Raw genomic sequence first — 15,366 nt, 5'->3', positions numbered from 1 at the left:
AAACTTCGGACATTTCAGCAAGGACTATTTCTCTAAAGCTTTGTTTTCAATATTTGACAAAACACATGCTCAGCAGATTCTAATACTCCAGCCTCTTTTGTCTGTTGCATGGCCCATTGAACGACTTTTTGTATTTTTGTCATGTAATTTTCATCTCTTACAGCTAGTAGTTTTGACCAGGAAGCCTACTGAATTCTGATCTTGGACTTAATAGCATGAGTGGTGAACTGATAGAATTAATAAGTTGCATGTCACGCTAATGAAGTTTTCTTCCCTTTCATGTCCAGGTGTGCCAGATGGTGCCAATGCCAGCTAATCATCTCCCCGTTGGCAGCACCATGAGCACTGTGCACCTTTCTTCAGATGGTACTTACTTCTATTGGATCTGGTCCCCTGCCAGTCTGAATGAGAAAACCCCTAAGGGACATTCTGTCTTCATGGATATTTTCGAACTTGTGGTAAGATTCACTTTCTCATTTTGTGTCTTTGCAGAGAAATTTTCTTTTGGTTTCTTTTTGTATTGGTTTACAAAGGACCCGAGAAAGTTGGGAGTATGTACAGTGTGTCCACTCTTGCCTCTAAATTGGCTTTTCTTTTGGATTTCTTTCAAGGTTTCTTTGTTTGGAGTTATGACATAGATAAAGCCAAGCTTTCTGAAGGTTAATCTGGCAACTGAGTGCAGATAATAATAGTTAATGTGTAGACAGTGGGATTTTTTTTTTTTTTTTAAGATTTTATTTATTTGACAGACACAGTGAGAGGGAACACAAGTAGGGGGAGTAGGAGAAGCAGACTCCCTGCTGAGCAGAGAGCCCAACGCAGAGCTCGATCTCAGGACCCTGGGATCAGGATCCAAGCAAATGGCAGATGCCTAACGACCGAGCCACCCAGGTGCCCTGGACAGTGGGATTTTTAAGTAGAAATGGTCATGGGGCTTGATGGAAATGTGGAACTAAATTGCAGTGGCAAGACTGGGACCATAGTAGATACTGGGAGTCTCTGTGAGACAATTAAAATCATGAGAAGGCATTGTTCAGTAGATACTGTGTACTGTGAGTCAGACAGTGTTGTCTTTAGGTGGTGGGAATACAGTGATGGGCAAGCTGAACAGACGCCTTGCTCTAATGGAGCTTGTATTCTGCCTGGTGGGTGGGTTCAGGTGGTAGTGGTGGAGTGACGAAAAAATCAAGAAGCGAGCAAACCAGCAGATAAGATAATTTTAGGTAGAGAAGGAAAAGCAATAGTTAACCAGATGAAGAAGTTGGGGAATAGGAGAGAGTAGAACTTTCTAGGGAGAAGAGGCCATAGGTGCAAAGGCCCTGTGACAGGAGTAAGCATGTGTGTTTTAGGAAATGACAATAGCCAAAGTGGCTAGAATGCACAGGAGAGAGCTTAGTATAAGAAAAGAGTAGGAGTCCTGGTAGTCTAGAATTGTACTTGTCTGCTGTGGCAGGCTGTAGTCACATGTGGCTATTTAAATTTAAATTAGAATTAAACAAAATTAAAACTTTAGTTGCTCACTCACAATAGCCAGCTTCAGGTGCTCAGTAGCCACATGTGACTGGCTTTTATATTAAACATCAAAGATCTAGAGCATTTCCATTGCTGAAGACCTATAAAAGAAAAAGATGCCCCAAGCCAATGTGTGACAAAACCTTTTTTAATGATGTAATTTACAGCCTCCTTCCAGGAAGAAATTCACATTCCTGGAAAAAATAAATACAACACTGAAGTAATTTTTGAATAGATTTTAGTAGGATTTAAACATCTTCTGGGAAGCCTGTCCCCTATCCGCCAGCTAATTATCAGTCAGGAGTCTAGTATCATAAAGTACATTCTCTTCTGTTTCTATCTGGTTTCTCTGTTTAATCATCATCTTTTTTATAAGATGTTCCAGCCACAGTGAGTCTTTGAATTGGTCTGCTAGAGATTGTGCTACTTGAACATGTGTTCATGATTGTCAGAAGAGCTTTTTGTTGTTGCGGTTTTTAACAGACTTACCAGCTGGCTAAATGATCTAGGTCTTTATCCCAAGTATAATGGGAAAACATAAAGAATCTCCCCTTTCTCTGATAATGCTACTGTTAAGTTAAAAGAAAAAACCGTATCAAAGAAATACATGAACATGGACCAAAGCTTCAGGTAGCACATCCAGGTTCCTCAGGAAAAGTGAGAGTCCCTCATCTGGCCTCTGGCTGCTTCTCGTAGGTGCTCACTTTCATGGTTTCCACTTTTCCTTCTTCTGGTGGTTGCCTTCATTTCTATAAGTAAAAAACTATATTGCTGTTTTTCGATTTATGATCATCATATATTTCTGTTATTTTCCTCCCTGCAATAGACAAGGATTTGGTCCAGTTCCTACTCTTTTCTTCTTCCTCATAATCTATTTATTCTAATTCCTCTTTTGGTTATCTTTGTAACTTGCAGTGAAACCTGTATTTCTTGTTCCTCAGCTGGAGATGTTTCTGCATCTCCCATTCCTCTTCTTTAGGAGCTGGAGATAGTATCCCTTCCTGTTCCTTGGTGGGGGCAAGCCTAGACTTGAAGTGGTTGTATGTTTAGGGGAAAACCAAGAGGAAGAGAGAGGAGTCACCCCTGCCAACCCTAGAGAGTCATGGGAATTGTGGTGTAGAGCCATGGTGCGAGGCCAACAGGCTGAAAGTTAATAAAAGGAGCTGTGCTCCCCTTTGCTGGTGTACATGTTTGTACTCTGGCTGCCTGGGTGAAAGACTGGACTTTATTTTCTGAAGAAACTGACTCTGGAAAAAAGATCTCCATGTACGGACATTGGGGTTCATTTAAGGAAAAGGCTTGCTGCCCTAGTGAATCACCCGCAAGTGAGTTCTCCAGTAAGCAAGCCTCAGCCATGTGCACAGCATTGCTGATTAGTGCTGATTAGTTTAAAAAAGAGCAGATACCAAAACAAAACAAAAAAACAAACCCTCCAAAATCCACACAACCCAGAAACAAGACAAAACAAAACCCCAACCCAACAAAACCCCAAACTTTGGAGAGGTATGTGTAGAGGGGAAGAAAAAAATGCCAACATTTTTTTAAATTATTGAAGCCAGGTGATGGCCCCATGGGGGAGCTTCTTGTTATTCTTTTGTGCACATTTATTTATTTTTTAAAAAGATTTTATTTATTTATTTGACAGAGAGAGATCACAAGTAGACAGAGAGGCAGGCAGAGAGAGAGAGAGGAGGAAGCAGGCTCCCCGCTGAGCAGAGAGCCCGATGCGGGCCTCGATCCCAGGACCCTGAGATCATGACCTGAGCCGAAGGCAGCGGCTCAATCCACTGAGCCACCCAGGTGCCCTCTTTTGTGCACATTTAAAAAGTACCTTATTATTATCGCTTCTCGGCCTTTGGCTAAGATCAAGTGTGAAAAGTACCTTATTAAAAATTTAGACAACCTAGGATCTCTAGACCAATGAGGAAAGCCTCCAATATGAAAATTAAAAATCAGAAAAAGATCCAATAGCAGTAGAATAAAATTTTCTAAACACTAACTCTACGGACATTGAGAGGATCTTGCACTCATACAACCCAAAGAGGTCAGGAGAAAAGACCAGAGAATCAGCGAGAGCTCCTGGAAATGAAGACTAGGGTTGTCAACATTGGAAAAAATAAAAGGGTTAAAAATAAGAAATCTCCCAGAAAGCAGGACAGAATGGAATAAAGAACAGTAAATACGGGAGAAGAGATTAAAAAAAAAAAGTAAGGAGCAATCCCTCTAAAGTCCTAGTAATAGGCATTCCAAAAAGAGAACAGAAAACAAAGAGGACAGCATGATCAAAGAGGCAATACGAGAGAAACGTCAGACGAAAGGACCCTGTTGTCTAGATTAACTGGTCTCTGACACAGTGAATGAAAAATTCCCACACGGAGGCATAGCATCCTGAAATTTCAGATGATCAGGGGTAAAGAGGAGGTTCTGAAGCTTCTAGAGATAAAATCCTGTACAAATGAGGAATAAGGAAAGCCCCCTCCTATTCAGTAGCATTATCAGACATAAAAACTGAGTAGTTCTCTCAAAATTCTGAGGGAAACTGATTTGCAACCCAGAAGTTAGTCATACAAAAGGTCCCTCAAGTAGGAAGACAACAAAGATATTTTTAGACCTATACTTGTACAATCAAAAGCCCATACCTGCCCTGGAGGAAACAGAACAACTAAAATAGCCTGTCAGTGGCACTGAATGAAAAATTGGGGCTGAAGGAACCTGTGTTAGATTAAAGGAACAACCTTTGAATCCTTTTTGGAGTGTGTATCAAACCATTAAAAAATACTTTAGAAACTTTAGAATTTGAATATTAAATGAAACCAAGAGTTTAACTTTTTTGAAGTATGTGAATCGTGGCTCCATAAAAATGTTCACATTTTTAGAGATGTGTAGCAAAGTATTCAGAAGTAGAATTTCATGTCTGAGAGCTGCTTTCAAAAGCCTGAGCGAAAAAAGTGGTAGGTCAAACTGCTGTGGCAATATCTGGGTCCTAGCTGAATCCTGAAGGAGGTTCATTAGACTGTTCTTTGTTATATGTTTGAAAGTTTTAATCAAATAAATTAAGCAACACTAGCCACTGGTTTAGCAGCTTCTAAAATGCTAAACACGGATGTCTGGCTTATTGCCTCTGGTACGTCTATGGGATGGAACCCTGCCTGTGTAGCCGTTAGGAAGTATGAGGCGGATCTGCATAGGCAAACTAGATGAATTGCCAAGTTACGTTGTTGAGTGCAGAAAGCTAGATTCAGAATACTATATTCACACTACCTGCTGTGTAATACAAGTTGTGGAGGTGGATTCCTTCTGCAGTAGTCCTCCTGCATTAATGGCTTTCCTCTCCGTGGATCATTCACCCCAGCATACAAATACATTAGAGGATATCCTGTCTTGTAGGGAAAGAAAAACAACAAAAACAACTCCCTTGACCTATACCCACCTCCTCTCTCCTATCTTTGGCTTCCCTTTACAGCCCTGCATTTGAAACAGTTTATTCTTACTGTTTTTATGTTCTTTCCTTCCATTCAGTCTTGAGCCTGCTCTAGTCAGTCTTGTATCCTCATCCCTCGCCACCAGAACCGCTAGCCCTTCCACATTTGCCAGGGACTTGGACCTTACCGAGTTCAAAGTCAACTTACTTGACCTTTTAGCAGTGTTTAATGTGGTTTATCACTCCCCTATTCCTGAAACGGTTTCACTTGGCTTGTGGGACCTCTCCTAGGACTTTCCTGCTACTGGTTGTTCCTGCTCAGCCCGGTCTTCCCTACCTCTCAACAATTATGTGCTTCGGGACCTGTTTCCAGGATGCCTTCCATCGCTGTCTGCTCTTACCCTCTGGCTGGTCTCCTACTGTCATGGAGCTTCAAACCCCTCAGTGTACTGACGGTGCTCAAATCTGCTCAGCCAGAACCTGTCCCCAGACTCTGGCTGCATACCGATGTGGGTGTGATATTTATATGCACAGGATAGGAGACTTTTCCGTTGGAAGTCTGATTATCACTGCAAGCTAAATATGCCCCCAGCCATACTCCTGATTTTACCCCAGAGCTTCTCTTCCTGGCTTTTCCTTCTCAGTTGATGGTGTCTGTGTCCCTCCACTGCTGGCCAGAGACCTTTAGTGTTACACTTGAATCCTCTTTTCCCTCCTGAACTCCATCTGTAGTCGGCAAATTCTGTCTGTTCAACCTCCAAGGTTGAGTTAAGTATCTGACTTCCCCTTCGGTCATGGTCATGGGATTGAGCCCCATGTTGGGATCCCCACTCAGTGGGGAGTCTGCCTGTCCCTCTCCCTCTGCCCCTTTCTCTGCTCATGCTCTCTCTCAAAATTCTTAAAAAAAAAAAAAAAAAAAAAAAAAGTTACCTCTAGCAAGACTTGCTTTCCATCATCTTTTTGTTTTAAAAGTTTAAAAATGGGCTTAAAAATTTTAAGTGAATTTTTAGTAATCTTTATGTCAGTGTGGGGCTCAGATCCCTGACCCCAAGATCAAGAATCGCATGCTCTGGGACTCCTGGGTGGCTCAGTTGGTTAAGCAGCTGCCTTCCGCTCAGGTCATGATCCCGGCGTCCTGGAATCGAGTCTCACATCGGGCTCCTTGTTCAACAGGGAGCCTGCTTCTCCCTCTGCCTCGGCCTGCCACTCTGTCTGCCTGTGCTTACTCTCTCTCTCTCTGACAAATAAATAAAATCTTAAAAAAAAAAAAATCGCATGCTCCACCAACTGGGCCAGTCAAGCACTCTCAAGTAAATTTTTATAAAAAGAAGAACTTGGTTAATAGCATTGAATTGTGTTGAGAAGTCAGCATTGAATTTGAAAGAGGTCGTTGATTGGAGAATATGGAGGCCATGGGTAGTAGCCTCAGTAAGATCACTTGTGGGGACTCGGAGGGGTAAAGGCAGGTAGTCGTCGATTGTGGTGAAGAGGGTAAGATGAGAAGAACAGCTAATTCTCTCCAGACGTTTGTCATGAAAAAAAGGAGAGAAAGAAGCAGGAGATAGTAGAGTAGACTGTGGGGATTGTTGAAGTATTTTTAACTTTGTTTTTAAAATTTTAAGTTATTGAACAGGTAATAAAGTCATCTTCAAAATTGACATAGCTATGGCCCTCTGATGAACTGCCTTGGCCAAAAACCAAACCAAAAAAGCTTCTTCAACCCGTCCCCCCCCCCCCCATTTATTGAGGTATTACTGACAAAAAATAAACTTTTAAGGTGATGATTTGCCATATGTGTATATTGTGAAATGATTACCGATTTCAAGTTAGTTAATACCTGTCATGTCGTGTGTCTACCACATTTATGTGCATGTATGGTACCATTTAAGATATGCTCTTAATAACTTCTAAGTATACTTTGTGATTAGCTATAGTCACCATGCTGTACATTAGGTCCCCAGAACTTACTCATTTTCTGAGAGTTTGTACTCCTAGACCAACAACTCCCCTCTCTCACCCCACAGCCTCTGGCAACCACAGTTTTTTCTGTTTCTGTAAGTTTGACCTTTTTTTGTCTTCCAAAGGGAGATCATACAGTCTCTCTCAGTCAGATTTATTCACTTAGTCTGATACTCTCAAGGCCCATCCATGTAGTCACAAATGGCAGAGTTTCGTTTTTGAAAAGGCTGAAGACTAAAATTCTTTATTTTTCTGATTCATGGAAATTTTGGTTTCTAAATAGTATAAATATTTGCTGCTTAGATGTGGCTAATGGTAATTATTGGAAAGAATTAGGTTTACTATGAATTATGATTTCACCCAGAAACTTGGGAGTACTGATAAATTTCTCTCCAAATTTAGTGATGGTTACCTTGTTTTGAATACTTTTAAAAATAGTCTATTTATATAGTCTAAAAATTCAAATGATACAAAAGTCTCCCACCCACCCGCCTTCTAATTCATTTTCTTCCCTCCCTAGAGGCAAATAATGTTAACACGTTTTTCTGTATTCTTCCCAATATGAGCATGTACAAATACACATGCATATTTTTCCTTTTCTGTCTTTACACAAATGCTAATTTGTTATACTTTTTTTTTTTTTTTTAAAGTAAGCTCTGTGCCAGCGTGGGGTTTGAACTCAAAACCTGAAATCAAAAGTTGCATGCCCTACTAACTGAGCCAGCCAGATGCTACCCCCTCCTTTAAAAAAAAAATTTTTTTTTAAATAAATCTTATGCCCAGTGTGGGGCTTGAACTCACAACCCTGAGATCAAGAGTCACATGTTATACACATTTCTGTACCTCATGCAAGTGAGTAGTGAGAGGGTGGTGATGGGTAAGGTCAGCTGGGACCATTTCATGTAGGGCCTTGTAAGGTATTTGGATTTTATTAGAGGGGACATGAGGAGCTCTCAGAGAGTTTTGAGAAGGCTCTGGTTTTATTTTTTTATTATTATTTTTTTAAATTTTTATTTATTTATTTGACAGACAGATCACAAGTAGGCAGAGAGGCAGGCAGAGAGAGAGGAGGAAGCAGGCTCCCCACTGAGCAGAGAGCCCGATTCGGGGCTTGATCCCAGGACCCTGGGATCATGACCTGAGCCGAAGGCAGAGACTTTAACCCATTGAGCCACCCAGGTGCCCCAAGGCTCTGGTTTTAATAGTTCATGGCAGCTTTTGGGTCAAGAAGATTTAAAGATTCATAAAGTGACGAAACAGCTATAGAAGAGACCATTTTTAGTTTTATAATCAGGAGACAAATCTGTATTTTTTTTTTTTTCAAATCTGTATTTTTTTGAGGTGTGAATGTGAATGCAGGATGGGGGCAGAGGGGGAGAGAGAGACTGACTATTAAGCAGAGTCCATGCCCAGCATAGAGCCCCACACAGAGTTTGATCTCATGACCCTACATGACCCGAGCTGTAATCAGGAGTTGGGCACTTGACCAACTGAGCCACCCAGGTGCTCCCAGAAATTAAATAACTAAAAACCTATTTTTGGCACTTCAAATATCACCAGCTTCTTCTGTTGTCATTTCTTATGAAAAATCATAAGTCTGATCTACAAAATAGGTGTACTGGTATTTAGCCTCAAGGGAAAACTAAAAGATTGAGGGCTGGCTAAAATGCATAGGTAATCAGAGCAGAATTTCACTGGCTGTGCTGGTCTTTCAAAATGAGTTCTGATTCGCTCAGAATGGAGTAGATAAGTCATCATGACATAAGGTAGACTATAGGAATATAATTAGTACAATGTAAAAAAGGGAATATAGAGAATGTTCTATCTAGCAAACTATTAATATGGAACAATCTCTGACTTTGTGGGTATTTCAATTAACTGCTCAACAAACAAGCTAAAAACTGACTTCTAGCAGTAATGATTTAGAGGTTGGTGGGGCTTAGTTGGGTGGTGGTCCTTCTCTGTGTGGGGAAGCTGAGGTCACCCCTGCAGCTTCATTCAGCTTGGAGCTTGACTGGGGCTGTAATGGTCAAGACCGCCTCCCATTCTCCAGCTTTTCAAGAGCACAAGTGCTCCTTAAGCCTCTGCTTGCATCATGCTTTCTGGTGGCCAAGGCCAGAGTCAGTGTGCAGGAAACTAAATGAGGGCATGACTCCAGGTTGCATCATTCCCTGGGGCCACCAGTGTCCTCGCCTGCCACTTGGGGCCACAGGCTTTTGCAGTTCTAAGACACTTAGACTCTGGCCTTTAAGACTACGGAATAACAGAATCTTCTATAACTCCTTTCTTACCATTTTGGAGCACATTTTTTACATCTTCTGTTTTGTACTGAGGTCTTCCTGCCTCACATGTACACACTCTCCATAAACCGCTGTTCTTCAGAGAGATTCAGTGACCATTTTATTGCTATTTTGTCCTCTTTATATCCCTTCCTAAACATATGGTCAGCATAGTAATGGGCACTTTAGGTCCCTTCTCTTTTCCCCACAGGTTTATTATTTCCTTTAAATTATGATCTGGATGACTGAGATGCCCTTCATTCATCGGTATTCATCTAGTACCTACTACTACTCTTTGGCTGGGTGGCAGGGTAATAGGCCTTTGTTTTATTTATTTTTTTATTATTTTTTTAAAAGATTTTATTTATTTGGCAGGCAGAGATCACAAGTAGGCAGAGATGCAGGCAGAGAGAGGGGAGGAAGCAGGTTTCCCGCTGAGCAGAGAGCCCGATGTGGGGCTCGATCCCAGGACCCCGAGATCATGACCCCAGCCGAAGGCAGAGGATTTAACCACTGAGCCACCCAGGCGCCCCAGGCCTTTGTTTTAAAGGAGCTCACAGGAGGGTGGGGAGATAGTAAGAAACAACAAAACTGTTTCAGCTAGTAATAAATAAGAGGTGAGAAAATAAAACCGGGTGAGGTGACCGTGATTGGGGGGGGGGGGGATGGAGAGCAACTCTAGTTCACCTGGCAGATCCGGTCTTTCTAAGAAAGGACACTAGAGCTGAGACCTGAATGATAAGCACCATCCCTCCTGATGGATAGGGTGACCAAGCATCCCAGTTTGCCTGGGGCTGAGATTTTTCCGGTCATGGGACTCTTGGCGCTAAAACCAGGACAGACCTGAGCAAACTGGAATAGTTGTTGAATCTAGGAAGGGGGAACAGCAAGTTACAAGGCCTGGAGTTCGGAGGAAGCGTGGCACTTTGGAGATGTGACAGAAGGCCAACGTGGCCTAGAGCGTAGTGAGGAAGGGTGAACAGAAGCAGGCGGGCCTGGGAAGTCCGTGGAGGATGGACCATATGGGCCTTCATAGTAGTTTGAGTTTTATTTTAAGTGTGTTGGGAGGCTACTGCAGGGTTCTGAGACCAGAAGGCCATGGTTTCGTTGACGTTGGTGAATGATCATTGGCTGGTGTGCAGAGGGGAGAGCATGAGGGTGTCCAGGTGGAGATGAGAGGCCACCATAAGAGGCTGATTCGGTCCTCAGGCTTAGGAGGATGGTCACCTCTGCCGCGAGGCTTCCAGGAGGGAAGCTTCTAGGCACTACAAACTCACTGCTGCAGATTCCTCTTGGGCTCTTTCCCTCCTTTCTAGATCGGTAGCTTTGCAATCCTGAAGAGCTTCTCTGCCAAGCAGAGGTTCCCAGATTTACCACTCTGTGCACCAAACTACAGCCCTCTTGGCCGCCCCAGGTGCTCTACCAGCTGCTCTGTATTTTCAAAGTACTTGAACGCAATAGCATCGTTTTTTTGGAAGGTCTCCATTGATTTTTCTCATGGGGCGGATTGGGTAATGCTTTTGAATGCCAAGCTTAGAGTGATTGATTTTTATCTTGGATGCCTTTGAAGGGTTCTTCTTAGAGTTGTGGGACATAAATAGAGCTCTGCTTGGTAAAGGTTGCTGTAGCCGGAGGGTGGGGGAGAACGATGTGGCCGTGTTACATTTTAGGCGACAGTAGGCTATTTGAGAGGAAATGCCGGGGAGTGGGAGGCAGTCGGGGGGGGGGGGGGTTACTGGATCTCAGTAGCAAGGACGCGTCTGTTTATAGGAACGTGGGAGTCACACCACAAAGAGGTGGGATTGGATTCAAGTGAGGATGCTGGTTTGTTTATTCAGTCAGGCATCAAGTATTTACTGCTGTCCCTTGAGAGCTGAAGATGTTTTTGGTGAACGATGCAGGCAGAATCCCTGTTTTGGGGGAGCCGGCATTCCGTCGGGGTGGGGGAGGTAGAGCAAACAATAAATGAATGAATGAGTAAGATAACTTCAGCGAGTCGTAAGCACTGTGTGGGTAACAGGACAGGGTGACGTGCTGTGGCCTGGGAAAGGGTGGAGGAGACTCTCCTTTGGATTGGTAGTCCCGAAGGTCTCTTTGAGGAAGTGATATTCTGCCTGAGACCTGAATGAGTGGAAAGAGCCAGCCACGGGAAGACATGGGGACAGATTGTTCCAGGCAGAGGTCTTAGACACCAGAGGCTGGGTCTAATCCCAGGCAGGCTTCTGTGTAAGCAAGTGGAGACTGTGGAACCAAAAAATACGAGAGCAAGGAGGGCAGGGACTGTGTTAGTGCAGCTCACTAACAGAGTACTTGACACAGAGGTCAGTGTTCATATTAAGAAGACCCAAACCAGGATTGTGTTCTACCAAAACTGTGGAAAGAGAGCCCCGAGAAACCTGGCAAACATAGGAGAGCCCACATGGAAGGTAAGGAAGAGCTAGAAGGTTTTAGTTTCAGGTTATATGTAGACCATCACGCATGTCCACTTGTTGGAGGAGGTGGAGTTAAGCCCTCTAGAGGGGAAGAAGAAGGGGCAAGGAAATAGAAATAGAATTTTTAGACTCCCCAAGAAATCCTTTCTCTCATCACTTGTGCATGTGTCATAAAGGTCTCCCCAACTCTGTGCAGCCGTCTCTGGGACCTTTCCTGGCTGTGCTTCTGAATTTGCTTGCTTTTTATTCTTCTCTGTTACCAACCTTTCACGTTGGACTCCTTTGCTTTTTATTTGCTTCTGTTAAGCCTTCCCTCTCTGCCCTCACATCCCGTCTTGTCTCTCTAGCCCAGAGCAGCAGGCCGGTCCCATTTGCCTTGGCTAGTGGCATCAGTCTCCGGGGCTCCTGCCAGATCCAGGAGCTTGCGTCTAGAAGGGGACAGGGAGATGCAGAAGCATGAGATGTAATTTGAGATGCTCACCAGTGAATGGAAGTGGAGAAAAGGGAAGGTACTTGAGTGGGCCGCCAAGGTCTTGTGTGAGGTCTGTGTATCCTTGAAACCAGCAAGAAGGAAGACATAAGGGAGACTGATGATAACAGGGCAGAAGGGAGTGAATTAAGGGAGCAGTTAGGAGGCAGAAGTGGAAGAGTTAACCTTAAACTGCAAGAGGCGAACGCACTTCTTCCTCTGAATTCAGAGGAAAAGAAGGATAAATGAGGCTGGATACAGAGACTTGAGTTGGAAGAGAGATGGGTGGAAGCAGCCTCCCGGAAGTGGTCTGGAGCTTTTCAGCAGGAAAGCCAGCTAGGTGCTCTGCTGAAAGTCAAGCTTGAAATGGAAGGAATTTTGGAATCCCCACTGCAGAGATTGTGTTGGCGAATCAAGTGTTGAAGGAAGAACTGCTGAGCCCCAGCAAGGATCCAGCTGCTGCTGGCATGTATTTGTAGCAGACAAAGTCTGTCTTTCTCCAGGATTGCCGCGCCAGCGCCCAAGCAGCTGGGGCTAATGTCAACTGCTGTCAGTACAGAATTTGGATTTTAGCCACTAATTATATTTCAAGAAGACATTATCTTCCTAGTTGTACTTAATAGTAAATCAGAAATGGATTGATTTGTTTTCCTCTCATCTTCCTTGTACCTGTCAGAAGCTTGTAATTAGGGAGAGCTGCCTGTGGAATTCAATATAAGGAATTTTAATCAACTGTCTTTTGTAGAACCTCTTAAACTTGGCTCACTAAAAAAAAAAAAAAAAAAAAAAAAAAAAAAAAAAAAAAAAAAGAAAATTGGAAAAAAAAAAAACATGGCTCACTGCTTTTAGAATCTATGCTGTTAGGAAAAATGAAAGCTCAAAGTTAACCTTGCCTTTCTTTTGTTCTCAGTTGTTTGTTTGTTTGTTTTTTAAAGATTTTATTTATTTATTTGACAGAGATCACAAGTAGGCAGAGAGGCAGGCAGAAAAAGAGGGGGAGGCAGGGTTCCCACTGAGCAGAGAGCCCGATGTGGGGCTCGATCCCAGGACCCTGGAATCATGACCTGAGCCAAAGGCAGAGGCCCTAACCCACTGAACTACCTAGGCATCCCTGTTCTCAGTAGTTTCTATAGAACACTTAAGTTTTGAGGTGTACATCTACTCAGGGGCAGTTTTTGGAAAAGCTTTTGAACAACCGGATCACAATGATACCATTTTTGAATAGAAATCATTGGTAGAAGTCAGAATGGCTAAAATCAACAAGTCAGGAAATGACAGATGCTGGCGAGGATGCGGAGAAAGGGGAACCCTCCTACACTGTTGGTGGGAATGCAAGCTGGTGCAGCCACTCTGGAAAACAGCATGGAGGTTCCTCAAAATGTTGAAAATAGAACTGCCCTATGACCCAGCAATTGCACTATTGGGTATTTACCCTAAAGATACAAATGTAGTGATCCAAAGGGACACATGCACCCGAATGTTTATAGCAGCAATGTCCACAATAGCCAAACTATGGAAAGAACCTAGATGTCCATCAACAGATGAATGGATCAAGAAGATGTGGTATATATACACAATGGAATACTATGCAGCCATCAAAAGAAATGAAATCTTGCCATTTGCAACAACATGGATGGAACTAGAGCGTATCATGCTTAGCGAAATAAGTCAAGCAGAGAAAGACAACTATCATATGATCTCCCTGATATGAGGAAGTGGTGATGCAACATGGAGGCTTAAGTGGGTAGAAGAATAAATGAAACAAGATGGGATTGGGAGGGAGACAAACCATAAGTGACTCTTAATCTCACAAAACAAACTGAGGGTTGCCGGGGGGAGGGGGTTTGGGAGAAGGGGGTGGGATTATGGACATTGGGGAGGGTATGTGATTTGGTGAGTGCTGTGAAGTGTGTAAACCTGGTGATTCACAGACCTGTACCCCTGGGGATAAAAATATATGTTTATAAAAATAAAAAATTAAAAAAAAAAAAAAAAAAAAAAGAAATCATTGGTAGAAACCAGTATCACTGAAGGATGACCTCTTTTTCTTTAACCTCTAGGTTGAAAATGGTGTATTTGTAGCCAACCCGCTTCAGGAACGCACAATTCTGATGAGAAAAGAGGGCGAATCTGCAAAAAGCATTAATGAGATGCTTCTGAGCAGACTTTCACGCTACAGAGCCTCCCCGTCCGCAACACTGGCTGCCCTTACTGGCTCCACCATCTCCAACACACTGAAAGAAGACCAAGCAGGTACGCTGCCCTTCGCTCACTGTATCTATTTACCTTGTGTAGCTTCACTCAGCTACATATATATCTTTTAAGACTTCATTTTCTAGAGCAGTTTTAGATCCATAGCAAAACTGAGAGGAAGGTAGAGAGATTTCCCATAAACCTCCTGCCCCCACACATGCGCAGTCTTCCCCCTTACCGAGAGGTGGTATATTTGTTGCAGTTGGTGAACCCATATTGACCTGACATGATCGCCCGAAGTCCAGAGTATACCCTTGGTGGTGCGGATTCTGTGGGTTTGGGCAAACATGTGATGACAGGTCTGCACCATGGTACTGTACAGAGTGTCAAACCCTGTTCATGGCTTGATACATTCAGCTTGTGGTTAGTGAGAGCTGCCTCTGGAATCCAGGCAGTACTTTTTTCTTTTTTTTTTTTTTTAAGCGTACTTATTTTTAGTAATCTCTACGCCCAGTGTGGGGCTTGAACTCACAACTTCAAGACCAAGAACGCATGCTCCTCTGACTGAGCCAGGAGGCATCCCTTGGACAGCAAGGGATGTGCTATATTGAGTGCTCGTGGTGTGCTATATAAAGCACTTGCCTTTATGTATTTCGCCTTTTCATTTCTAGGCCATCCTTTTTTTTTTTTTTTTTAAATTCCAAACCATTACATGTTGGCTATAGACATGAATTGGCATGAATCTATAATAATTCGAAACAGCCCTGTCTTTAACTGTAAATACCTTATCATAAATGTAAATCGATTTCATGTTTAGCGTATACTTCATAAATGTAAAAAAATTCATGTTTAGCATTGTCTTCACTAAATACAATCTTGGCCAAGCAAATAAGAGGCAAACCCTCCACAATGGAGGTTGCTTTTTCTAGAATTAATCATGTAGTATTTGCACTTTAATATTTTAAATAGATAATGCATTTATAGAGTTTGAAAGTAGAAGCAATATAGAAAGGTATGTACAAAGAAATCTTAGTCTCATATCTCAGCATGTTATACATCTTGCCCCTGCACTGGCTCCTGTAGGTAACGTATTTATTAGTT

General features: G+C 42.8%; 1 protein-coding gene across 8 annotated transcripts in view; it reads left to right on the top strand.

Annotated features, from left to right (window-relative positions):
* The window catches only part of HECTD4 (HECT domain E3 ubiquitin protein ligase 4), a 184,844-nt gene that overhangs the window by 66,149 nt on the left and 103,329 nt on the right, over positions 1-15,366 (top strand). For all 8 annotated transcript variants that reach the window (XM_045073665.1, XM_045073662.1, XM_045073660.1 and 5 more), the window contains exons 7-8: positions 288-458; positions 14,133-14,325. In XM_045073665.1, coding sequence (XP_044929600.1) covers positions 288-458; positions 14,133-14,325 — 364 coding nt within the window. The remainder of the gene's footprint in view (positions 1-287; positions 459-14,132; positions 14,326-15,366) is intronic.

Source organism: Mustela putorius, unplaced genomic scaffold (genome assembly GCF_011764305.1).
Source record: "Mustela putorius furo isolate JIRA1106 unplaced genomic scaffold, ASM1176430v1.1 tig00537248_pilon_pilon_pilon, whole genome shotgun sequence".
Taxonomy (NCBI): Eukaryota; Metazoa; Chordata; class Mammalia; order Carnivora; family Mustelidae; genus Mustela; species Mustela putorius.
This window is presented reverse-complemented; position numbering and strand designations above follow the sequence as displayed.